We start from the raw sequence: 27,824 nt of genomic DNA, 5'->3' as shown, positions 1-27,824 counted from the left end.
AATCGAAAAAAAAACATACATTATAAATATGATACTAGTCATACTAAAATAACACCGGGCAGCTTTGATTTCAGTCAGTCAGAGCAATCCTGTTTTCTTGCTCCGATTACGGTGATTGTACAGTATTTGTTATTTTGTTTGTATTATTTTATTAGATGCTCTTTCAGAGGAATTAAACCTCTCTGCTCATATCATTTATAGACAACTCTTATGTAACTCTTTTTACATCCTCAGGCTCAAATGTTGAGCGAATCTTGTGCCTGACATCCATTTCTGTTCATCCTAAGCAATCTGTTGGGCCTCATCTTAAGTGTGTTCGGTATATGTGTCACATCACAGGTGATGAAACCGTCACCTTGCGAGAAAAGATGATTGCATTTGCTTAAGCAATTTACAAACGCAGCGGTGAAATAAAGATGGGGAACAAACCCAGTGTCATTTATGTGCTGAAATAACATCTCTGGTCAGGAAATCAATAACAGGCCGTAAGTCAGTGTGAAATGATGTCCTGTCACGGCAGATTGAGGATGCCAGCGCGTAATGTATTGCCTTCACTTTTGATCGACAAGAAACAATAATTGTAATGCAAAAGCAGAGCTTAGTCCAAAGCTGGACGCTAACGGTCTCAGACTATAGACGTCTTGTTACCAACAGATGCTTTGATTCTCCTTTATTGAAATTCTTTTGCTGTTTTCTGTGAATCACTTTGTGCCGTTCTGATTTTAATATAACTGATATATATTCATACAGGAGGGGCGAAGGCTAAATTGAATCCATATTTCACTGTGATTGTGTTTGTGGTCTATCACAGCCGGCTCTGATTGGAGGCGAACATCCTCCATTGAACCTCATCCGCAGCGTTCCCATAAACCACGTCTGTGTACAAATACAGACACACAAAACAGCCAAATTATGTAATTCTGGGGTGATTTTAGGTGGACTGGCCTGATTTTTTTGCCATCTGACTCAATAAATGACCCAAATTCACGCAAAAGTCTCGCAAAATCTGTACAACTCACTGTAATTATACATTGATTGATTGATTTATGCTTATGCACCCATTCACTGCAGAGGATCTAATGGTGAGCTAATGATATAATGCCACGTTTCTCTAAATCTGATGAAGAAGCGAACTCCTCTACATCTTGGATGGCTTGAGGGTGTGCTTACAGTTTTTGGTTGAACCGTTGCTGTAACTGAAGTGTAACTTCATACATGAGTGATTTATTGTGCTCTGTATTGGCAGCATTAACACTGGCATCAGTAAAGGTGACAACATGGGAAGAATCAATGGTTAAGATGCCTGCATTCACGTCCTAAAAGGCAGCTAGCTAGGTTTTAAAGCAGAGCAATAATTTCAGGTGTTTTTGCTTGACATAGAGGTTTATTTATAGTGTGATTCTGTTTTCAGGGTTATTTATGTTGTTTTTATTTTTGTGGCATTTAAAGGGATTGTGTTTATTTCTATTGCAGTGATTAATAGCTTGAAGCAAACACTCATCCCACAGAATTCAAGGAGAAACTTAATGTTTAATAGATGCAGTAAATATTTCTTCTGCACTGGAGCAGATCTTCACGCTCTTGTACTTCAAGGCAGTTTAATAAACACACGCTTCTCAGGTTCACCTCGGGAAAGTCTTCTGCTCGAGGCTCAGATGTCTGCAGACCTTTGAGTTTGCTATGGATCCATCTGAGTGCTTTTTATTGTGTTTCTGGAGGCCCAAAGCCAGAATGACATCATAAAACGGTCTCATGCCTGGCTTGTGTTGCGGCTATTAAAAAAAAAAAAGCACCAGTTGTCTTTCCGACCATATTGTGCAGGACAACTGGTTTGCTGGTATCATCAGTTTTAGAGCGGCTTTGGACACTTTTCAGTTTGGAAAAACAAGACTTAAACCAGCAAAAACTAACAAACCATCTTGGGCTAATTTAGCCATTTTTTTTTAGCAATGCATTAATATATAATATTATATCACCCTTATCAGTCAGTGGTGTTCTAATGAATCTCCACTGTTTGCTCACATATACTGATAAAAGAGAAGCCTTTTCATGCAACTGATTAACTTTTTTCACAACACTATCATTTCCGCACATTTACTGTCCATAATTTAATAACACCGTATTATCTCTCCTACAATTCTCCATTATCGATTCTGCTGCTGCTACGTCTGAATACGTTGTATATGTGGGAACAGATCGATTTGAATCGATTTGCTGCATTATAGAGTCGTCCAATTAACATTCTGAACTAGGTGTGTGTTTCTGATGGATTTTATGGAAATGCGGTGGGCAAACCTGCCAGTGAGACAAATAAGCAGAGGATAATCGTCCTTGTCCTATTGATCCGGGCTCATATAATCACTAATCTATGGTCAGACTCCAACACATCGATCAGGCCACTCAAGCGACACGGTGAAAAACATGAGCTGGCTGTCCGTCTCTTTTCAGCGGCTCTTCAACATTAGACAGTTTCTTCGGCTCGGATTTATTTCCTATACAGGTACAGAAGTTGGAGCAATTTAAAAATGGCCAGTAGCCTTTATGACACCCATGAATCAAGATTTGCTTCTTGTTGGTAGTCAGTCAGTCAGGTGTTTATTATTTAATGAGATGGCAAAATCTATTTATTTATTGCAGAAGTGCATTACATTGAATAAAAGTGACAATACAGACCAATAAATGCAGTTCTTTTGAGCTTTACATTCATCAAGATTCAGCTGCGCATCACAAGAATAAATTCAATTTTTACAATATTTTCACCTAGAAAACAGTTATTTTAAATAATATAATATTAAGTAATAATATTTAAATAACTCATAATAAATAAATATTTTTTATATTTTAATTTTAATAAATATATTTATTTCGAAAATAGAAAAAAAAAATAATGGATACAATTTTGAATATATTTTATAAAACATGTGATTAAATATTCATAATGAATATTGTAAATGTGTTTGTCTGCAAAAAAAAAAAGTGTCTAACATAAAAACATAGAATAAAACCAATGTTCCTGTTAAAAGTGTCATATTTTAGCCTGAATAAGCTGTAAAGTGCATGGGCCAGACATTATGGTAATAGTCAGACATCTATTTCAGTCAATCTAGGAAGAGATTAGGTGAAATAAGCTCATGTTAGACCCGTCAAATATTGAACTGCTTGAAAAGACTTTTGCTCATGTTTTGTTCTCTTGTCTTTCTACTTGTTCTCTCTCATCCCATTTTAACATGCACAGAAATACTTCACTTTATTAAAACCAAAGAGTTTCTGTAACTCAGAGCCACATTGATATTCTGTTCATATCTCACAGCAGACACCTCACAACTGATTTCAACTGAGTTCAGCATGGGCAAGTTGCTAAAAAAGCATTCAAATGCACTATACAGGTGCATTTTGTGTAAAAAAAAGTCCTTCTTTAATTAGACGTTTATTTGAGTGTTTCTTTCTTTTTCTGAATAAGCAATTCATTCTGGAAATGTTATCTCTGCTATAGATTTAATCTTGACAGGAGTGATTATTGTGATGTTTTTATCAGCTGTTGGACTCTCATTCTGACGGCACCCAATCACTGCACAGGATCCATTGATGATCAAGTGATGCAATGCTACATTTCTGCAAATCTGTTCTGATGAAGAAATACTTATCTACATCTAGGATGGCTTGAGGGTTAGTGTGTTTTCAGGAAATTATCATATTTGGTGAACTATTTCTTTCAAATGCAGCATATGTAGGCTACTCACTGGGTTTTGGAGCGAGCCGTTGTGTCGTGTGAAATGTGTTTGCAGCACGTGATACACCACTTTCATTTATCATGCAGGCTGTGCATTAGTCCCTGTGTGTGTGTGTGTGTGTGTTGACTATCGCTGTATTTTGGCTTGTGTGACTGTGTGAAATGAACAGGGTTTCATCTTTTAACGCCTCTCTTCACGTAAGCACACACACTGACTGACATGAATTATTTGCCAGACATTCAGATTCACTCTCACTGCACAGGCTTTCTTCAGATATGTCACAGTTGAAAAATTTACTAAAGATCTTTTCGTACATAATTCAGCGATACTGGATGTTTCATGGAAAATGCCTGTTTGTACGTACGAGAATGTGAAACTTTTTGGCTTGGTCAGATAGAATGAAAGATACAATACATTTATTTATATACAGTACAGACCAAAAGTTTGGAAACATTACTATTTTTAATGTTAAGTTTCTTCCGTTCTTCAAGCCTGCATTTATTTGAACAAAAATACAGAAAAAACAGTAATATTGTGAAATATTATTACAACTTAAAATAATAGTTTTCTATTTGAATATACTTTAAAAAAAAAAATCATTTATTCCTGTGATGCGCAGCTGAATTTTCAGCATCATTCCTCCAGCCTTCAGTGTCACATGTAACATCAGTCGATCACATGATCCTTTAGAAATCATTCTCATATTCTGATTTATTATGAGTGTTGGAAACAGTTCTGCTGTCTAATATATTTGATCAATAAAAGGTTCAAAAGAACTGCATTTATTCAAAATAAAATAAAACAAATTCTAATAATATATATTCTAATAATATATTTTCTTTACTTTAACTTTTTGTGAATTTAACACATCCTTGCTGAATAAAAGTATTGATTTTATTAAAAAAAAAAGAAAGAAAAAAATTACTAACCCCAAATTACTGACCAGTGTATATTGTTATTACAAAATATTTATATTTTAAAAACATAGCTTCTTTTTTTAATTTTTTTATAATGGTCCTAAAAATCACAGAAATAAATGATAATTTAAAGTACAATACATTTAAAAACTATTATTTTAATTTGTAATAATATATCACAATATTACAGTTTTTTTTTGTATTTTTGATCAAATAAATGCAGGCTTGATGAGCAGAAGAAACTTCTTTCAAAAACATTAAAAATAGTAATGTTTCCGAACTTGTACTGTACTGTATTTTGCTGTATCTGGCAGAAATCACTGGTTGTTTGCAGTCTAAATAGCAAAAAACACATAAAATCTTATAAAACAGCAATAAATATGTACATACATTGCCTAAATAATTAAAATATATTATATTAATAAATCAGATCCAAACAACATTAATAGATTGATTCATTAATTAGCTTTTTCTCAGGATTATGATACACACACTTTCATGGATTGTTAGTTAATATTTTTCATGTACATTTTTGTTCCAATCAAAAATCGAATTTTAAATCTGAATAAAAACCTTATTTTTTCTGATGTTTAATTGGCTAATCAAAGAAAGAAGGATATGTGACAAAAAAAAATATATTTTTTCAAAGTCGTATAAAGATTATTGGAGTACATTTTATTTCAGTCTTTCTACTTCAAAAATTCACAAATAAACTCAGTGTTGTTTGTGAAATTTACTAGCAGTTTCTAAAATAAAATTCTTTCTACACTTTTTTTTTTTTTAAGTGTAAATATTTTTTTATACAGCTAATATAAATCAATGCTTTAATCTTTCCAAATTCGACACATCAAGGCTTTACAAATCTCTCAGCACAGTTTTTGCTTGTACAGTAATTTCCTCTGTTATTTGGCTTCTTGTATCACTCCTGATCTGGAAGCTTTTTTTATTATGTGACTTTATCACACTTTTCATGTTTGTTCGTTTCTCTCTCTCGATATCCAGCGACTGCAGTAACATAATGAAGAAGGTGAAGTCATTTCCAGTCCTTGAGCAGCTCTGAAGAGGTTCTTAAAGAACAAGCAAACAAACAAAAGCCACTTGAGCGATGGTGGGGATGGAGGACGGAGGACGGCCCCTGATAATCTCTCCTCTTCCTCTTCCTTTCTGCCTGAGGTTAACAAAGCAACCATCAGAACATCCGACCCTTTCAGGTTTGTGATTAAGGATGCAGATCAGAATAGGGAGTGTATTTAGTGGTAATTCACTGGGGTTTAATTGCACTCATACGGCTGAAAGGCTGGTGTTCACTGCTGCTGTGTGAATGAACGAGTCTGTTCAAGATCACTCGCCCCTCTGGGATTCAGCTGGAGGCGAGTGCCGAGGTTGCGTTTCTGCCGAAATACCATTGTGTCCTTGAGCGAGAGACTTTCTGCCACAGCGACCCGTGCTTTCAAGTGCTTCAGTGCTTCTCTGCTCAAAGCATCTGCAAAATGAGATGATTTTGAGTAGGCTGCACATGATATTAAAGGAATTTTGAAGATGAAAGTTTTCTCATTTTACACCTCATGCTCCACGGCTCACTGATATGAAGAAACCATCAAATTAAGCATTAATTCTTAATGTTTCTATATTTGTAAAATCATGTTTTGATATTTTTATTTGCATCTAGAGGAATTTTTAAGGAAGAGTTTGAAACACTTCTTATTTTAGATTACTCATATTTCAGAAAGAAATAATGATGTAAAGTATCTTTTGTTTGTGGTTGTGTATTATTTAAGTTAGATTAAAATATAAATCATAATTTTTTTTAATCATTTAATTTAGAATTTACAGAATTTTGCGATGTAAATTTATATTTTACAGTATTTTTTGGAATAATTAAAAATATATAAATTCAATTTAGCTCAAATCTCTGCCGTTTCTCAGCTGGTTGGTCCATCTGGAAAACACAGCTCTAGTCTGACAATAACATTCATCTGTATTTATGAGTGAAACTGGATATTCATCCAGAAATCAGCAATGCATGAACCTAAAGTTGACTGATTGATGTTGAAAAGTGGGTCTTTTATACAAGACTGTCTCAGGTGGTTGAAAAAAAGTCGATGTTGATTAAGGTACATTTATACATTTTGATAAAATAAAATATTTTCTTTGGAGTAACGTGATGAATCATGCATTATAAGGCCAGAAACATGTATTAAAGTTAATAGAGTCAAGTTTGAATTCATCTTCAAAGCACTTTTTTCAAGTTTCTGGTGTGCTTGTAACATCTGTCTCTGCAGCGATGTCTCTGACTGCAGATGCACAGACAGAGATGCTTATTCCTCCACGCTCTGATTAAAGGAATTCCACATTTGCATCAGTGCCGGCATAATTAGAAACCACAGGTGTTTCCAGAGCAATTAACACGCCGTGGAGCATTGCTAGGAGACCGACCATAGACACAAGATGCAACTGCAGCTCAAAATGACTCTCTCTCTCTCCCTGTTCTCCCCAATAGTTAGAGAGCTTAGTTAAAATGTTGATTTTTGTTTCATTCACAGCTCATTAACATGCTAACATTAACAAACGGGAGGAGAGTGGGGTAAACCGATTGAGGAATGAGACTAAAACTAATGCTGACATAAAAATCCTGCTCCCTTACTGCATTTCATTATGTCTGCTATTAAATCAAATGAAAACATCTGCATCATCTGGGCAATGAAGAAAGTGGTTCAAAGTGTGCTCATTTCTAAGTTAAATTCAGGAGCATATGTGTGATTTACTTTTCAAATAAACATAAGCAGACTAATGCACAAACCCTCTCCACAGTTTAATTAGCTGCAGATCATTAATATTGTCACAAACAAGCCATTTTGTTTTAGCATTTGCTCTATATTACATTACATATACACTATTTTGTGTACAAAGCTTCAAATGTGCATTATAGATTTTTAGACTTTGACAAATTTGCTTTGACATTTTTGTTACCCATCCTATAAAAATTATACAGTACTGTTTAAAGTTTAGGAATATATATATATATATATATATTATTATTATTATTATTATTTTATTTTATTTTTTTCAGGATTATTTGATGAATAGAAAGTTCAGAAGCATGTATTTGAAATAGAAAATCTTAAATGTCTTCAGTTGCTCAGCTCGTCTCTACAGAATCCCCCACAGCTTCTCAAGAGCATGAAGATTGAGTGAAATACTGAAGGATTTTCACCTTGGGAGAATGAATATATTCATTGTCATGCTGAAAAACTGCCCAATAATGCAGGGAACGAGGGGAGGGTATTACATCACACAGTAGTGTATGAATTCATGCCAGCGTTGATAAAGCACACCTTTAGCACTCATTCATCCCTATAGAAAAACTTTACTAGGATAGTAAGATATAGCCTAGGATCGTGAACATCACTGTGGTTACCAATCACTCACTGTACCGCTCCTCTAGCAACACCTGATCATTCTGGAAGCTTTTGGATCCGAAATGATTGTCTTGTTCTCTTGAGACCAGAGTATGGATTCCCGGAAATCTCTGTTATGTAAATATGAGCCTCGGAAGAGGTTAAATTATCTACAGTAAGTAATTCTAGCTGTGACAACAAGCATGCATGTCACATCTGCAGGCTGCGTCTTACTCTAATGATAAAGTGTCACTCTTTTTGTAGCTTTTGCCTGCTCTGAGACACTTGCATGTTATTTCACCTGCTCTTTTTCTAGCAAAAATTCACTCATCACTAAATGATAAAACTTAAAGGGAAGACCTTTCAGGAGCCTTATCACAAGTCCATTCTTTTTGAATGATGGTGCAACTTCTGCTTTATTTATTTTCACACTTGTACCATTGTCCTCTTTTATGCTAAGAAATACATCATCTGGCAGTTCTCTCCCAAGTGGTCCCTCTGATGCAAGCATTAAGAGTATGATTCAGTGGGCTATATAACACTTTTAATTGTCAATAAATTACTTGTCTTTAAAAGTTTCAATATTCAAGGTTCAATATACTTACAAAAATAGCCTGAAACTTATACACTTTTTTCAGTTTAGTAACTTTCAGGAGGATGTGCTCATTTTTGCAACACAAAATGTTATCACTTTAATAAGAAAATCTTATTTTGCTAAATAGTATTGGAATTCTTCTTTGCTAATTGATCAAGCAGGCTTATTATGAACAAAGAACCCTAACATGCACTGTATAGTATATAAGGCTTGCCACAAAAATATGAAGCAGCACAACTGTTTTCAACACTGATAATAATCAGAAATGTTCTTGAGCAGCAAATTAGCATATTTTCATGATTTCTGAAGATCATGTGAGACTGAAAACTGGAGTAATGATGCTGAAAATTCAGCTGCGCATCACAGGGATAAATTACGTTTTTAAATATATAAAAAAAGACAACAATGCTTTTCAATTTTAATAATATTTCAAATTTTTTTTTAATATTTTAGATTTTAAAAAATCTTATTAATGCATCCTTGGTGAACACAAGAGACTTCTGTAACAATCTTAGTTATTCAAAACCTTTGACTGGTAGTGTATTTGACACACACACACACACACACACAAATGCTTATCAGGTTGAACTCTCCCTATTTCACAAATGTAGATGATGCACTATTCAGAGCGTCTTGTCACCTTCCAAGTGCATCAGAGACTATTTGTTCTGCGTGTGAGAGAACATAAGGACTCTCCTGACACGAGCGTTTGGACATGTGACATTACACCAATCTGAACTCCGCAGCATCTGATTGACCTTTGAATAGCAGAATACATTTCCTGCCACACATCCGACAGACTGATGCACTTGTTAATCTAACCTTAATTACGGGCCAGAGTTGAACAATAATGAGAAATTTCTTATTCTTATTCTTGGCATGAAAAAGGATGAGAGATAAAAGCTCTTGACAGTGGCTCGCTTATTAGAGCCATTTACAGATAATGCAACATTTCCCATCGCGCTGATGACGCGTTTCTCTAAAATGTGTTGAAGTGTCTCTCTGAATATTGTTCCCAATTAATTAAACGTTTACAGGCTGTATTATAAAGTAATGAAGGTCCCCAGTGGTCCTGAAGTGTTTCTGTTTCATGTCTTCGCCCTTCAGGAGGGTAAGTATCATCAATAACTCTCATCAGTCATTTTAACTCTGTGATCACGGGGCATTTGCTGATAGTCAGACTTCCACTCATCTGAGCTTAAATCAGGGAAGCGGTGAGGGCCTGGATAAATGTTAAAGGAAATCATGAATCATCCTTTGATGTGTTTCTCTCGCCTTTGCCTGCAGAAGTGGCCTACAAAACCCCAGCGCACTGGAGGAGGAGTACCACTGACCCCATCAGGTGGATCACTGCAGGTACATCTAACAAAAGCGGTTATATCTAGCAATGCTTAAAGGAGACCTGCTATGACACATGCACTATGTGTCCCTAGAATGTGTCTGTGAATTTTCAGCTCAAAGTACCCCACAGATTATTTATTATATCATTTTGAATATGCCTGTTTTGAGTAGAAGCAGAAACCCCATTTACAGAATAGGGCTGTGCTTGTACAGATCATTCCTCAGATACCGCAAAAAAAAACATCTGTTTGGTTTAGATTATCATGTCTATCCTGCGGCGGTCTCACGGCATGCGAGCACTAAACTAAATTCTCTTTCATGTCTTATTGCACTGAAACTGTCAAATACACAAAAGTCTGTAAAGAAAAAAACCCACGAGTTACAGAAACAGTCAGTTATGTCTGTGAAGGTAAACCGGTGGGAAAGAAATCACACATTTACCGTATTTTCCGGACTATAAGTCACACTTTTTTTCATAGTTTGACAGGTCCTGCGACTTATAGTCAGGTGCGACTTATCAAAATTAATTTGACATGAACCGAGAGACATGAACCAAGAGAAAACATTACCGTCTCCAGCCGCGAGAGGGCGCTGTAGTCTACACTGAGCAGCATAGAGCGCCCTCTCGTGGCTGGAGATGGTAATGTTTTCCTCTTGGTTCTTGGGTCTAAATAAATGCGACTTATAGTCCATTGCGACTTATAGTCCGAAAAATACGGTATATTATATCTGTGTAGACGCAATTTGATATACAATAAATAAATCAATAAATCCACTGCTCTCTTGTCTTCTCTCTAAAGAGTGTTCTGTGCTCGTTTGGGCACCCAAAGTCAGAAGAGTTAGCATGCTTTCCTTGAATTTATTTAAAGCACCCTTTTCTAGATAATTAGTCATAAAAATGATGACTAATAGGGCATAAACACAGTTACATCTTCTCAACAACTTATCTGTATAATATATTTATTAGCCAATTTGTATTACAATTATGATAAACGGTCAAAAGCACAGTGTTTTTCAGAAGTGCATCTAATCTTGTTGTACGTGCGTCAATAACTTTTCACGTAACTAAATGTGCACAGTAAGAACTCTAAGAAATATAGGCTATTCAATATTTGATGCTTTATGTATACCGCGCCATCCTTACCTGACATTCGTGATCATGTTCAGGGGGTTGATTTCATTTGCATTTGCTGTGATATTATATAGGATTATGGCGATGGTGCTAATGATGATTCTTAAAATGTTTCATCTCAAACATATATTCTTTGGTATGTGTGTATATGTGCATTGACAATATTGTATGAAGTAAAACAATCACACAGATAAAGTACTTTAAATGACTAGCCCCTAAAAAAGGTGTGTCTGTTTTTCTTGTGAGCAGAGAGATAAGCAGAGATAACTGGTTGTTAAAGCAACATTTCAGCTGAAGATACTGATGTGAATCAGCAGGTGAAACCTCCAAGCATGCACAGAATGAGGATACAACAGAAACAAACATCCACCTGCTGAATGATGGTACTTCCACTGAATGATGACACAAAGGTTAAATGTTTTATCATTCTGTGTGAACAATTCCAGATAAAGAGACTGTTGAGTGAATCCAAATAAGTCAAAATTTCCTGTATTAATTAATTCCTGTATTATTCTTAAGTGCTGAGTTGTGCTGTTGATAGCTAGGCCTCACTGACCAACTAGAACTGTAAAAAAGTATCGTCATTTAACTGCAAATGCTGCGGTAAACCTGTTCATTAATTAATGGTAAGTTTCCTTTACTTTATATACAGTGGAAAACTGTAACGTTATGTTAAATTCTAGTAATATTTCACAATATTGCTGTCTTGGTGGCCATTAGAGACTTCTTTAAAAAACATTTGTGACCCTGGAGCACAAAAGCAGTCTTAAGTCTCTGGGGTATATTTGTAGCAATAGCCAATAATACATTGTATAGGTCAAAATAATAGATTTTTATTTTTATATTAAGTAAAGATCATGTTCCATGAAGATATTTTAATTTCTCACTGTGACTAAATTAAAACTTAATTTTTGATTAGTAATATGCATTGCTAAGAACTTCATTTGGACAACTTTAAACATGATTTTCTTAATATTTAGATTTTTTTGCACCCTCAGATTCCAGATTTTCAAATAGTTGTATATCAGCTAAATATCGTCCAATCCTAAAAAAAGAAATGCATCAATGGAAATATTATTTATTTAGCTTTTGGGTGATGTATATTCAAAAACTGTATGATTTGTGGTCCAGTGTCACATTTTTTGTTTCACTTTAGACATATTTATATTTTATATTTATGCATTTAGCAGATGTTTTTATCCAAAGCAACTTACAGTGCATTCAGGCTAACATTTTTCACCTAACGTGTTCCCTGGGAATCAAACCCACAACCTTTTGTGCTGCTTATGCAATGCTCTACCACTGCGCCCTAGGAGCCCTTTCTCATCTTAAGACTTAACAGACAGTAGAAACTTAGAAAATGCCCAAGTGTAGTATTCAGGAGAACATTTATGGTGCTTCTGCATCTTTTTTTTAAAAAAAAAAAGGCAATTCTTTACATTTTGTCTATTACGCACAAGAACATCACAAATGTTTTGTAGGTGAGGTGTGTAAATGATGACAGTGTTTCTGGATGATTTATTCCTTCAATGTTCTGCTGTCAGGTTAAGTAGTGCATATCATGTTGGCATGCAGTGCATATTTGTTTTGTTTTTAACTTTCTTTCTGTTTTGCATACAAATAGACGCAGGCCAAAGGACTGTACAGTAAAAAAAAAATACAAATGATAAAAAGACACATTATGTTTAAAGAATTATAACTATGTGAAGTTATGACAAGCCAACTTTTCGTATGATATGTATCACTGCCAATTCCATGATGTTCATTTAATGATTTTGGTCATATCTCTTAAAACAGGATAGAAATCCTAAAAATGAGTTATCACATCACAGATTAAACTAGTATAATTTCTTAATAACACTTTATTTTACAGGGTCTTTGTTACACGTTACATTCATTTAGTATTACAAGAAATTTTACATAATTACATGGAACTACCCCTAAACCAAATCATAACCATATCATAAGTAGTTGTAAATTAACCTTATTCTGTACTAAAATGTATTATATTTGACTTGATAAGTCTAAAGGAAATTCCTTTTTTTTTTTTTGCATTGAAGTTACTCGTAACATTATTTTATGATGTTGATCTGTCACATTGTCTGAAATGTGAAATGAAGCACTTTTCTATTTTGTAAGTTTTTGGTGGTGTTCCAAGACAAAAAAAAAAAAAAAAAACACCTTCATTCCAGGGTGATGTTCTGTCCTTAAGCAAAGGTGTGGACGATTAAAAACCACTACAAACTTCCTGCTAACTCACAGCAGGTTCAAGAGCATCGTCAAAGCAGCTGTCTGAGGTTTGTGAAATCATTATCTATAGTGCTCCATGAGTGATAGATCGATTCTCTTGTAAATTGAGCATAAACATTACTTAATAATATAACATCTTTTATTTCTGAAGCCAGATATATTAGTTTTTACTCCACCAAATTGTATTCAATTTTAATTATATTAAGAAAAGGTGATTTAATTTTTGTTTTAAAGGGTTAGTATTACTGTAAGCTTGAATTGAGTGCTTGCATGTGGAGAAAGGGAAAATGAGTATAAGTAAACCATGCTGGTATATCATGTGTCCCTAATTATATTGGTATGTGTTAACTATATACATTAAAAAGCAAACTAACATGCATTACATATTTGTAATAAGCGTACAGTGTAAAAATGTATTACGCAACATACTTATAAATATAAAGTAAGGGACTTCTTATTGGAATTTTTTTTCCTCCAGTTTTAGTGGCTTTGAATGACTCCAGTAAGATTTGATTGAGTTTCCCTGAGTTCCAATAAGAGATTTTGGTTTAATGCATTTATGATATTGCATGCTGCTTTAATAATGCTGTCTGATTGCAGAAGAAGGGCTTTTGGTCTTATCTCTGACATCAGTGTCATCATGAGATTGTCTCCAGTTTTCCAACATCTGCGGTTGTTCATATCAGTTCTAATACTGGGTAAAGTTTAGTTTGATTGATTTTCAGACTTAAGCTGATGATACATGGAGCAACTTTTTGAGCAATGTTGCCGTCAAAGGGCAGCCAGGTGAGACACAGGGCCCACGAAATCTGAAAGCCCATTCTCAATGGGAAATTGCCCAAGCAACCTTGCAAAATTTTGCCCCATGTATGGCAAAGGCAATAAAAATATGTGCTGCTGAATTTAATCATCTCTTTTTCTTTTTAACAGCCAGGACACAAATAATAGCAACATCAGGTAATACAGATTTTATGAATTAGAACCAGATCTGTTTTTCCTCACAACCTATAAACGCTGCTTTGGTGCGAATAGAACAAACTGAAGAAAGGAGTGAGCATCTCAATCAAAGTTGTAGCTATGTAGATGGCATCTGATTATAGTTTTGGAGACTTTCTGATCTGCAGGTCTCCAACTGATCCATGTAGACTATTTTTCTTCTAAAAAACATCCTCCTCACGGTGTACTGTATGATTATTATGCGTACAGGAAGTACGCTTGTGTGCCATCTCATAATTATAGCCTAGTTACACTTGAAATTCACTATTTTATTCTTACAGTCAGCATGAGATGTAAATTAATCTGTATTTGTATGTTATAAGTGGGATAATGCATGGCTGTCTGTGCATTAAATTATTTGAATGCACTTTTTTGGAGGCTTCACGTCGGGTGCTTCTTGGCCTCCACGTTGTGCATTAAAATCGTTTAATGCACAGCTAGCCATGCATTATCCCGCTTATACCATGGGAATTTGCCAGCATTGACAAGTTAAAGATGTTGCACAATATGTGACCGCGAGGGTAAAAATGAAGGTAAGTTATTAGTCAAATATGGCTTTTGATGGCATTCTGCCTGCTTCAGATAAGACACAGAGATGGAGTAGTGTGATTTTATTTAAACAGCGATTTTACAACTTGTTGGGGAGTAATATAATCTAGCGATTAAGTATCTAAGCTATTTTATGAATAAACGTTGCAGGGGTATGTTGACAAGTGTGTGCCCAATCCAATCTGCGATCTCTCTTTCTCTTTGTGTGTGTGTGTTTGAGTACGAGTGATGCGTGTGGGTATGTGTGCATCAGTAAAAGCAGAACATTTATATAAAAAGGTGATTAAACTGACTTGGAACTACATGTGCTTTAAATAGTTTTAGCGGGATAAGTCAACGTCTATGTATGCATTAAGCAATTCTAATGCAGGATGCGGAGGCAAAGAACTTTTATTTGAAAGATGATAAACGGATTTACCAAGGGTGCCAGTTACACTTAAAGTCTACCACCAGAGGTCATCAGCATCCCTCAAAAGATTACATCCAGATTTCTCACAGGACATAAACATGAGTGGAAATCAAATGTCACATTTTTAGTATTTTTTGTTTGCTCTCTAGTCACCACCAGCAATATTACACTCATTCAGTTCAACAGCAGGATGCACGATAAATTTTACTGCTGCTGATGGAAGCAATTTATAGTTATGTTATCGATATTTCAATTAATTATCAATAGACAGAAAGAGGCAAAATGTGTTCTGTGTGGGTGTTTAGGGTTAAATACCCGTGACAGTGCATTGTCTCTCTACATTGTCAGTTTTGTGTTAGGGCTAATCAATAAAAGAGATGAAGAGATGCTCCAAAATTGGCTGTGTGCAAGTTAAAAAATGTATGATTCTTAAATCCACTTCTTGGTAGATCTTATGCTAAAAGTGTACTGGTAATTAAAATTATTTCTTTTATGAATTGATTTATTTTATTTTTTCACAGATCCCTGCCATAACTACACTGTGCTGGATGATCCTAGGAGATCCACAGACAATCGATATTCCTACGAATTAATGTGTGACGTTTGGGTCAGCTGGAGCGGCTGGTACCGTCTCTTCATTCATGGTCAGAGCGCTCAGATGCCAGACACATGTGTTGATAAGTATAGCTGTGGCACTAATGTCCCGCTGTGGCTGAACGGAGGACATCCGAATGTTGCGGATGGAGTGGTCACTCGAGGCGTCTGCGGTCACTGGTTCAATAACTGCTGCCATACTCCATCCAATTCCATTAGAGTCAAAGCCTGTCCAGGAGGTTATTATGTCTATGAGTTTGTGGTGCCAGTTACCTGTCATTTGGCATACTGTGCAGGTAAATATATTTTGCATTCACCCATGTATGTGTTTGTGTAATACTTTATAATATTTGTATGAATATTGTATGAGTTTTTGGTTTACTGTGGAGGAAAATACTTTTAATGTTTTGCACAGTAGTGCTAATTTCATTAATAAAAATTATTTGTCGATGAGCTTGTTTATATTAGATGAGACAAACCAATGTCATTAAATGCTTACTGTGTCTCTGTATATCAACATGCAATATTATTGACAAAAAAGTGAGAATAAATCATTTTTTGTTCTTTCTCTTGACAGGACGAGGAATATTCTACCCATTCGGCTGGGCAGTAGGAGACGCAATAAATCCTGTTGTTGATGATGAAAGCTCCTCTGTTATTCAGCTGTCGAGTCCATTTCTGTTCTTTGGTCGCACATACCAGCAGATTTATGTACGGATTTGACTCCATCTTCATTGTAGGTCTAAATGTGAGTGCTGAATGCTTTATAAACTCATCTGAGGTCAGTCATTTTCACAATATGTCTCATGTTCCAGGTGAATAATAATGGACACCTCACATTCAACAAGGCTTCAGCGAAATATGTTCCATATTCATTTCCTGGTTATGAAAGCCAGGATATAATCGCTGGTCTCTGGACAAACCTCGACAACAGTGTGAGAGGTTTTGTATCTTATCAGCAGTACACCAGTGGAAACGTTCTCTCTCAGGCCACTCAGGACATAAACACACATTTCCCAAATCTGACTTTCACTGCTTCTTGGGTGTTTGTTGCAACGTGGAATAAAGACACTTACTCCAACTCAAGCATCACAGTAAGATTGATATTCTTCTCAAATATGACTGTTTTTACTTCAATCGTGAATCAGTTTCGGAAATCTTTATTGGCATGAATGTATTAACACACAAAGAAAGTGACAGAAAATAACACAAATAATAGATTATTAATAATTAACTTTGTGGTCAGTCAGTTATGACCACAGTTTTCTGTAATGTAACTAATTTCGCAAAATACATAAACAATGTAAGTTTAAAGTACTTATTTTTTTTGCATTCTTACAGGAAACATCATTTCAAGTGGTTTTAATTTCAGGCAGTAATTCTTCATTTATTCTGATGAATTATGGTGAGATTGCTGAAACAGGACTTCCAGTGCAGGTAAAACAAACTTGCATTCTGTTCTGGGAACAAAATGTTACTATATACCACTGTACATAAATATTTTGTTTGTTTAAATATGTTTTGCACACTTTCAGGCTGGTTATGACACAATAAACTCCACGCACTACTTCGTGGTTCCTGGGTCAGACAGCGGCAGCTTCATCTCAAACCTCAGGAACTCCAGTAATGTTGATGTTCCCGGCCGATGGGCCTTCAGAGTGGACAGCGGACCAAGAAACAGCCTCTTGAAAAGTAAAACTCTTTTCAATGTTTAGTCGTACATTTCAAATATCCCCATATAATATGTTTGTATGATTAGCGTCAATAAATCCAAATGAGTATTATATGTGTTTGTGTGTTTTTCTGTTCAGACAATGTTGTTAGTTTTCGAGTGAGACTTTCCTCATTTTCAGACCTAACACAGAGTGGAAACACTGAAAGGCTTTTACAGAAAGTAAGTCACGCGCACTATGAATGTTGATACAAAAGTCAACACTAAAAGATGATTGATGGAAAGTTTGATCTGTTTGTCCATCTGTGTTTCAGATGAAACAGGAGCTGGTCAAATACGGTCTGCCAAACAACTGTGAGCTGAAGTTAAGAAAACTGCAAAAGATAAAGCCATAATTACAGTCTCATTCTGGAGTCTGTCTCAGTTTGTTCTGTTTCTTCATGTTATTCCAGACAGACATATGATGATCAGATCAGATCTCTGTGTGGAGCACTGGCTGCGCTCAGACATAAATATGACTGGATTATTACAATTAATGGAAAAAAATAATGGAAATGTAGGCCTAAGACTTTTACACAGTACTGTATATTCTCAGCATTGACAAAATTGTATGCACAGTGAAACAATAATAAAACACTGTGAATGAATAGCCTCATTCTGCTTTACCAAAACTCTGTTGATTTGCAACACCAATGCGTTTTAAATGATCATGTGACACTGAAAACTGGAGTAATGCATAATTAATTATATTGTATAATACTTTACAAAAAAAAGTGTTATTTTTAAATTGGAATAATATTTCCCAATATTGATGGAGAATATTTGTGGTGCTTTCGCTTCTATTTTAAAGGCAATTGTTCAGGTCTTCTCTTTTATGCACATGGGATAAAGGACATCACAATTTGTGATTTGTACTGTGGTTGAGATGTGTAAATAATGACAGTGACCTATTGTTTTAATGTTTTGCTGTCAGGTTAAGAAATGTATCTTATGTTGACATACTTATCTTATACGACATACGTATCTTTTTTTTTTTTTTTTTTCTGGGGGGGGGGGGGGGTTGTTGTTTCTTTGGAAGTAAGTGTACTGTATACTTATTTATGTCAATAAACTGAAAGGGGAACTCCATTTTTGTTTCCCTCTCACACAGACACACACAGAGAGACATAATGTTATAATTAGGCAAAATGTGTTGCAGTCACTTAGCATCTGATATAAATTGGTGCAATAGGAAGAGTTACAGAAGCCAGGGCAATAAATCCATGTGCACTGAATACCAAACTAATATTGTTTGATTAATGAACATGTGACCGTACTGCACTGCCTCTGCTGTTCTTTCTGAGCCCAGTGAAGAAATGCGATAACAGATGATTCTGGGCTTGTGACAGACACTTGACCTGTCACCTAGTCTAAAATCTACCTGTAAGATCATATCTGAAGGGGAAAACTTTTCTATTTTGTAAGTTACTGTCACTGTTCCAATGAAAGATGTTTTCTTTTGGTCAAGGGGGTGTTCTGCTCTTGAACAAATAAAGCAGCGAAAGAAACTGTTAAAAACCACAGCAAACTTCCTGCTAACCCACAGCAGGATCAAGAGCATCATCGAAGCAGCTGTCTGAGGTAAATACAATCTTTATCTTTAGTGTAATGCTCCGTGTGCTAAAGGCATTACATAATAATGGGGTATCTTTTATATCCAATTCTATAAAAACGCTACAGTATATTTCAAAATGAAGAATTTAGGGACATACCCTAAGGTGATCCTGTTGAATGATTTATTCACAAATTGGATTGATCAATTTAAGGTAATTTTTGAGTAAACTAAGTTGTCATATTTGCCTTAAAAAAATATAGTGTAATTTGAGTGAGTTGCAAAAACATTAGTAGTGCTGAATTGTACTATTGATTATTATAAATGAAACCATATTGAGAATGTGCATGACATCATTGTTTGTGAACTCATTTTTAATGAGTAATTTAAGCTTAGGTTCAACAGTGAATTTAAAACAATGCTGGTATATAATGTATCCCTAATTATAATGGTATATGTTGCTATACACCGAAATGCACATTAATTTGCATATTTGCAATATAGCATATACTGTGTTCTTATGTTTTCTTTTGCAAGAGACATTCCAGACATTGCTTTAAACTGTGTTTATGATAATGCATAATGCTTTAATAATCCTGTCTGATTACAGAAGAAGGACTCCTGGTTTTATCTCTGACGCCAGCATCATCATGAGATTGTGTCCTGTTTTCAAACATCTGCTAGTGTTCGTATTAGTCCAGTCATTCAGTAAGGTTTTGTTTCCTGTTTAATTATCAGTCTTAATGTGGCAAAGCCAATAAAAATACACAAATGTGAGTGTTTCTGAATTTAATAATTGCTCTTTCTCTTTAGTAGCCAGAGAACAAACAACAGCAACAGCAGGTAATACACACTTTTTTGAAACCGAATCCAGTTCTGTTTTTCTCACAACCTGTAACTGCTGCTTTGGTGTGAATTTAACAAACCTATAAAATAAAATTTGTGGTTATAGGCTAGATGACATCTCGTTGTAGTTTTAGAGACTTTATGACTTGTAGGTCTCCCACTGATCCTTGGAGCACTCCTGCTCCAAAGAAAAGTAAAATTGAGTCGTCTCTCTGAAATTCAAGAAAACATTGTAAGATGATGCATAAATTATAGAGTCAATAGATTAGGGCAAATTCGGAGAGCACTGAAGAAAACTACAGAATTACAAAGTAAAAACTTTCAAAGATGACATGAAAAATGTGAAAAAGAAAACATGGAGATGATTCATGAGATCAGTGACGCACAGGGTGAGAAAATGTCAGAGACTCAATGTCAGGCTCAATGAGAAAGAACAGTACAAAAGAAGATTGAATCTGAGATTGTACACTCAGGCAGACATGGAGTTCTTCCAGAGCTTACCAGCAAAACACAAGAAGATGTAGATGTAGTACACAAGCTTGAAAAAAAAAAATCTTGAAGGGAATTCCACGAGAGGGTGAACAGTCGTCATCCAGTTTCTTTCCAGATCCTTAAAAGATATGCTATAAAAGCGACAAAATCCAGCTCCTATTTGATCTACTTTTGATTTGAGATCAAAAGAAGTGTGATTTGGAGAGGGGTTAACAATGGCCGAAGCTATGCGTAAACAAATGTGGCCGAAAGCGGAGGCTGCTCGGCAGGTTGGAAAGAAGGCTTACTTTGTCAGCGTATGACCCTTCGTTGATGGAAAGTAAATATCTAAAGACTGAATATGATTATTAGCCTATATATCTATTGATCTTTGAGAACTGAATATGGACACGATTCCCAGGTAGCCAAAATGGTTTGGCCCAATAATGGCCCAGATCCGGCAGGCCGGAAGAAATAACTTGGCCCAGCTGCGGTTGTCAGACTTGGCATGGAAATGGGATGAATGATGCCCCAGAATCGGGCCAGTGTATTTGGCTCCCAAAACTGCCGGCAAGAAATGAAACACTTAGCTGGTTCTGCCCCACGTCTGGAGACTGAAACTGGGCCAACACCACCAGCATTTGGCCACAATCACACCAACCAAAACACTTAGCTGGCACCGGGTACTAGAACTGAGCCGACACTGGGTCACAGTCATGTTGGCACTAGTCTTGTTCACTAAATTAATAAAATATATATACTTCCACCCACTCATACAGAAGTACAATTTCTTAAATATGTGTATTAGAGACTCCTTCCAGTTTTTACATAAAACCAGAGCTTTGAATAATTTGTTTTTCCACAAAATTACACTGTTACTTTCAAAATACTTAAGATGGCATCTCCTTCCAATTAAAATAAATATATATTTTACAGTGTCCTTGTGAAGCCTACATGTACTTACGCATGTCAGGTAAAGTAACCTTTACAAAAATTAAGGGTTTGGCCCTTACACCATTTCTTTCATGGCACCCCCACCCAATACCCCACAAATTACCCCATAACATCCATATGTACTCCTTTCCCCCAAGTATAAGTATTTCATAATAAAAGTGATATTATAACTTATTTGAAGAGAGAGAGAGAGAGAGAAAAAAAAGAATTGTAACTCACGGGTCGTTTTTTTATACCCATAGAAATAAATGGAATTTTCAGAAGAAATATATATATATTTTTTTGTGATATATATAATCTGGCACAATCCAGTAACGATGTATACTCAAATGAAGGGATGAAACTACAGAATTTACTATACACATTTACATTACATGTTCAGGAAACAATTCAGTTACATTCTTTTTTTATGTCGCAGTATAAATTATATACAACCAAACAGCATTCAGATTTCATTCATTTCATTCATTTTCCATGTTTCACTTGTTTTGCTCAGTTAAAAATCTTCTTAGGATCCTATAGGTCCCTCTAGTGGCAGTAACCATAAAACGCAATTTAATATAATTTTCCCTCACCAGATGGCATCATAGACACACTGTAGATGTTTAATTGAAATGGACTGAAAAAGCGTTTTGAAATAATGTACAAAAAAATATTTTTTTGCTCATATTTTCTTAAAAATATTAAGAATGAAAGGTAAATAAAATAAAATCATATATATATATATATATATATATATATATATATATATATATATATATATATATATATATATATATATATATATATGTCATTAGTATATACTCCCCACTAATTTCCCCCTATAAGAAATGAAGATATTCTCTACAATTTGCTGTGTATTTCCTAAAATTATGTAAGGGATTCTGGAGAAGAAAAAAAATCCACTCCTAGATACGTACATCTTATATTACAAGTGCATGATATATATTATTTGTAATTTCACTCATCTATTTATTTTATTAATTGATTTATTTTATGTTTTTACAGATCCCTGCTATAATTACACTGCACTGGATGATTCCTGGAGATCCCCAGACAATCGATATGTGTGACACATGTGTTGATGAGAATAGCTGTGGTACTGATGCCCCAATGTGGCTTAATGGAGCACATCCAACAGTTGCGGATGGAGAGGTCATTCGAGATGTCTGCATTTCCTGGAGGAATAACTGCTGCCATGCCCATTCTAATCCCATCAATGTCAAAGCCTGTCCAGGAGATTATTATGTCTACAAGTTTGTGAGGCCAATTGGCTGCTATTTTACATACTGTGCAGGTAAGAATATTTAGCATTTACTCATGTTTGTGTGATGTACATATGGTAAATAGAATAGCATGCCCTTTGTACTTTACATTTACATTTATTCATTTAGCAGACGTTTTTATCCAAAGTGACTTACAGATGAGGACAGTGGAAGCAATCAAAAACAACAAAAAGAGCAATGATATATGTGCTCAGTTAGCTTAACACAGTACACGTAGCAAGGGCTTTTAAATAATATAATAAATAAAAAGAAAACTGATAGAATAGAAAAACAATAGAGCAATTTATTGTTAAGAGGTTTATATATAGAGAGGTTTATATATATATATATATATATATATATATATATATATATATATATATATATATATATATATATATATATATATATATATACACACACACACACACACACACACAATTGCATAATACATGAAAAGAAAATTGAATAAAAAAAGATTAGAACGATAGTTATATTCTTTTAAAGAATTTAATAGAATTGTGTAGAATATTGAGTGCTAAAGTTAGAGGGTCAAATAAAGATGGAAGAGATGGGTTTTAAGTTGATTCTTGAAGATGGCTAAAGACTCAGCTGCTCGGATTGAGTACTTGTTTGATTTGATACTTATTATGATTTGTACTTATTTAATTCGTTTTTGTATCTGTTTATTAATAATATTCATTGTTTTTGTGCACCAACAATCCTACTGTCCTTTCAGAGCTAACCTTGGCTGTTAATGTAGTCTGCTATGCCCTGTACTGACTGCTGCAGTCATAATTTGTGTCATTATGTTGCGTGTTTTGCACAGTAGTGTTCATTTTGTTAATAAAAACTCTGATGAACAATGTTTTTCTAAGAACTTTTTTATATTAGACGAATAGACACCAATTTCATTAAACGCTAACTTTGTTTGTTTGTGTCAACAAGCAATATTGTTGACAAAAAAGGTGATCTCTCTATCGATACGTTTTGTTTTCCAGACCAGTGTTTTAATAGATTTTATATGAGCCCATTTAATGTGTTTGTGTGATTAGTTTATAAATATATTTAAATGTGTAATTCAAAAAACACAAATTATTATTCTATGTATGTGATTGTGTGGATTTTATTTCATGAACATAAGCTTCTCCAGACCATATAAGTATTTTACTGTCACATGTGTCCACCACCAGAGGTTATTATCGTATTGAATTAGATTTCACCACAAACATTCAACACATAAATAAATGTGAAATGTAAACAAAAGACGTCTTTTGTTCAATCTCTTGGCAGGACGAGGAATATTTTACTCATTCGGCTGGGCAGTAAGAGACACAAACAATCCTGCTGATGGAAACTCCTCTGTTATTCAGCTGTCGAGTCCATTTCTGTTCTTTGGTCGCACATACCAGCAGATTTATGTACATATTTGTATTTGACTCTTCATTCTAAATTTACATGTGAGCTGTGAATGCTTTATAAACTCATCTGTGATCAGTGACTTATCAGCGATCAATATGTCTCATGTTTCAGGTGAATAATAATGGACACCTCACATTCAACAAGGCTTCAGCGGAATATGTTCCATATTCATTTCCTGGTTATGAAAGCCAGGATATAATCGCTGGTCTCTGGACAAACCTCGACAACAGTGTGAGGGGTTTTGTGTCTTATCAGCAGTACACCAGTGGAAACGTTCTCTCTCAGGCCACTCAGGACATAAACACACATTTCCCAAATCTCACCTTCACCGCTTCTTGGGTTTTTGTTGCAACATGGAATAAGGTCACCTACTTCAATTTAACCAGCATAGTAAGATTGATATTCTTCTGGACTACACAGTACACTGTAAAACACATGTGAAATCAACAAAAAATTACTGTTTATGCAGATAAAATGACTGTATACTAGTTTACAGTAGAATACCATAGTCTCAGTCAAAATTCCTGTAGTGTAAAGAGTACTGTAAGTGTCACAGTAACCAATGTTACCAAAACCGTATATCCAGCTTAGTAGTCTTCATTTGACTGTTCCAAGGACATGCTTGAAATCAAAAGGAGATTGTGCCTTTTCAATGGCTGCTCCACAGTTATGGAAGAAGTTGCCCACCCTATGAGAACTGCACCAACATACACTGATCTTAAGTCTCTTCTTAAAACTTATTTATATACTGTTGCTTATGGTCATAAGTAAACACAGTGGCAAAACTAGTGTAATATCTGTCGCCGTGTTTTAAGTTGACTTTTGTATTTTGTTATATGCTTAAATTCTGTACTGCACTTTGGCCAACAGCTGTTGTTTTTAAATGTGCTCTATTAATAAATATGACTGACTGACAATGTTCAATCATGTAACTAATTTTATAAAATACCCTATACATGAACAATGGACACAAAGTTTAGTGATTATCTTTTTTCATTCTTTCAGGAAGCATCGTTTCAAGTGGTTTTAATTTCAGGCAGTAATTCTTCATTTATTCTGATGAATTATGGTGAGATTGCTGAAACAGGACTTCCAGTGCAGGTAAAACAAACTTGCGTTCTGTTCTGGGAACAAAATGTTACTATATACCACTGTACATAAATATTTTGTTTGTTTAAATACTGTTTATATGAATAATTTTTTGCACACTTTCAGGCAGGTTATGACACAATAAACTCCACACACTACTTTGTGGTTCCTGGGTCAGACAGCGGCAGCTTCATCTCAAACCTCAGGAACTCCAGTAATATTGATGTTCCCGGCCGATGGGCCTTCAGAGTGGACAGCGGACCAAGAAACAGCATCTTGAAAAGTAAAACTCTTTTCAATGTTTAGTCGTACATTTCATATATCCCCATATAATATGTTTGTATGATTAGCGTCAATAAATCCAAATGAGTATTATATGTGTTTGTGTGTTTTTCTGTTCAGACAATGTCGTTAGTTTTCGAGTGAGACTTTCCTCATTTTCAGACCTAACACAGAGTGGAAACACTGAAAGGCTTTTACAGAAAGTAAGTCACACGCACTATGAATTTTGATACAAAATCCAGTGCAAATAGACAACATGGGGAACGTTTGATCTGTTTGTCCGTCTGCGTTTCAGATGAAACAGGAGCTGGTCAAATACGGTTTGCCAAACAACTGTGAGCTGAAGTTAAGAAAACTGCAAAAGATAAAAACATAATTACAGTTTCCTTCAGAAAAAGTAAAACTGATGACTCACTCAATCCCTGATGATCCCTGATGACTGATGATGTAAACACCTTATTTAGAACAATATATTATAAGGATACAAAATAAAATGTATCATGTATTAAGAGCTCCATGTTGCTGAGATAATTCATACCCCTTCGTTTGAAGTAGTGATGTGTCGTTCTTTAATGTGACTCGGGAAGAACGAGTCGTCTCGGGGAGTGAGTCTTGAGCCGGAAAGAGAATTGATTAGTTCATAGTTGGGGTCTATCCAGGGGGGCAAGGTTTCATATTTTATTGAAGCAGTCCTGGGTGCCTCCATTGGCTAGCGGACCCCCACCTGCTGTTAGCATTCCATTGACTCCCATTCATTTTGGTGCCACTTTGACAGCGAATAACTTTACATCTGAGGCATTTAAAGACTCCATTTTTCCATTAATTATTTCTAAAGAAACACCAAAATGAAAGGGGAAGGGCTAAGGGGTAGAATTGGGATTGGTCCTAACCCTAAATCTCAGATGATAATTAGAAACTGATCAAGAGAGGAATGTCACTGCACAGGACAGAGAATTTGGTTTGATGCTTCACTCTTCCGCTTTCTGTTTCTCTCATACATATTGCCTACATACATACAAACATATCTGATTATATACAAAATATAATGTGTTTTTCCGTCACATCATGCTTCATTGTCACATCTTTTTAATCCCTTAAGAAATTAAAGTCAAGAAGTTTATTTACTAAAATATATCTTCTACAAGAAGACAAATACTCAACCAAGTTGTAAAATATGTGCTTTGCCTTTTATAGTTTGATTGGTGTCAGTGGTTTCTGTTTTTGTCTGTTTATTGCACACTTTAGCGAGTAAAAAACAAGCTTGCTTCATTTTGATTGGCAAAAATAAATTGAGTATTCAAAATGAGTATTCAAAAATATTTAAATTCTGACATATACAGAGCATTTGATATAAAACTGTCACAGAGAATAGGCTAGAAATTGTCTTTTTTCTTTGTTCACCACGAGAGGGAGACTGCAGCTTAATAGTGTTTGAGTGAGATCCTTTGCTTTAAACGATTGTGTTTATGTTTTTACCCTGAAATACCAGTTTCAAAATCATTCTGAAGGCACACTTAATCACACAAGCTTCTGTTTTGGGACTGCAGAATATAACAGATGATACAGATGAACCTTTAAATTAAATCAGTGTCTGGATCCAAAATCACAACTTTTGTGTTGTTTGCGTTTGTACTTGTACTGCTGTGTAATAATCATTCAATGCTAAGCTAATTGGCAAGCTCCAGTTCTAATAACTTTTTAATGAAATCTATCATAGAATCTAGAGTCTAAACCTTAATCAAACAATTAAAAGTCACTTACATTACATCTGTATGATTTTGCTGTGGACGTCATCTTTTGGAGAGAAGCGGGAATTTACTCTGTGGAGCCCAGTGCATTATGGGTATCTTCTAGCTGCTGAGAGAGTGTCTCGCTTATACAGTCTTTATTGTGGTGTAGCTTGGAATTGAATGAGTACTGCCCATAATATCCACTTTAATAACCTCTACAAATGATGTCCTTTGAATTAGTGTAATTTACAGGAATAAATTGTGTAATTTTGGACAGAGCTTACCAAATATTTTGGTAAATTCAACAAACACAACTAATATTGTAGCCTAAGAACATGCAAAATAAAGTGATTTGAATGCTTTTTCAGCTCATAGTTTAAAGTTCTCTTCATTCCTCACAAAATGTTTTAGCTGACCGTGATAAACTCGACCTTTTCTCTGGAAACCCTAGTAAACTCTGTCACAGACATTCTTGTGTGTAGCATTTTGTGACATTTGATACAGATAATCATCATACAATGACAGAGTTATTCAGTCCCTCTGACTCACAAAGGCAGATAACATGCTTAGAACTGACACACACATTAGCA

At 35.1% G+C, this 27,824-nt stretch overlaps 1 protein-coding gene across 1 annotated transcript; it reads left to right on the top strand.

Moving 5' to 3' along the window:
* The first annotated feature begins 9,694 nt into the window (after positions 1-9,694).
* On the top strand, positions 9,695-25,880 carry LOC113112140 (uncharacterized). Its single transcript, XM_026277595.1, has 16 exons — positions 9,695-9,752; positions 9,929-9,997; positions 15,840-16,208; positions 16,490-16,623; positions 16,728-17,006; positions 17,254-17,349; positions 17,448-17,604; positions 17,724-17,806; positions 17,899-17,913; positions 22,455-22,743; positions 24,005-24,132; positions 24,245-24,523; positions 25,139-25,234; positions 25,349-25,505; positions 25,625-25,707; positions 25,800-25,880. Exons 1-16 carry the CDS (start codon positions 9,695-9,697, stop codon positions 25,878-25,880), a joined length of 2,373 nt encoding a protein of 790 aa, XP_026133380.1.
* Positions 25,881-27,824: the final 1,944 nt, after the last annotated feature.

The sequence above is a fragment of the Carassius auratus genome, chromosome 12, assembly GCF_003368295.1.
Source record: "Carassius auratus strain Wakin chromosome 12, ASM336829v1, whole genome shotgun sequence".
Taxonomy (NCBI): domain Eukaryota; kingdom Metazoa; phylum Chordata; class Actinopteri; order Cypriniformes; family Cyprinidae; genus Carassius; species Carassius auratus.
This window is presented reverse-complemented; position numbering and strand designations above follow the sequence as displayed.

Coding starts and splice junctions, on each gene's coding strand:
- LOC113112140 (XM_026277595.1), top strand. CDS start 9,695: ATGAAGGTCCCCAGTGGTCCTGAAGTGTTTCTGTTTCATGTCTTCGCC. Junction 25,235..25,348: donor AAACAGGACTTCCAGTGCAG/GTAAAACAAACT, acceptor GCACACTTTCAG/GCAGGTTATGACACAATAAA. Junction 25,708..25,799: donor CTGAAAGGCTTTTACAGAAA/GTAAGTCACACG, acceptor TCTGCGTTTCAG/ATGAAACAGGAGCTGGTCAA.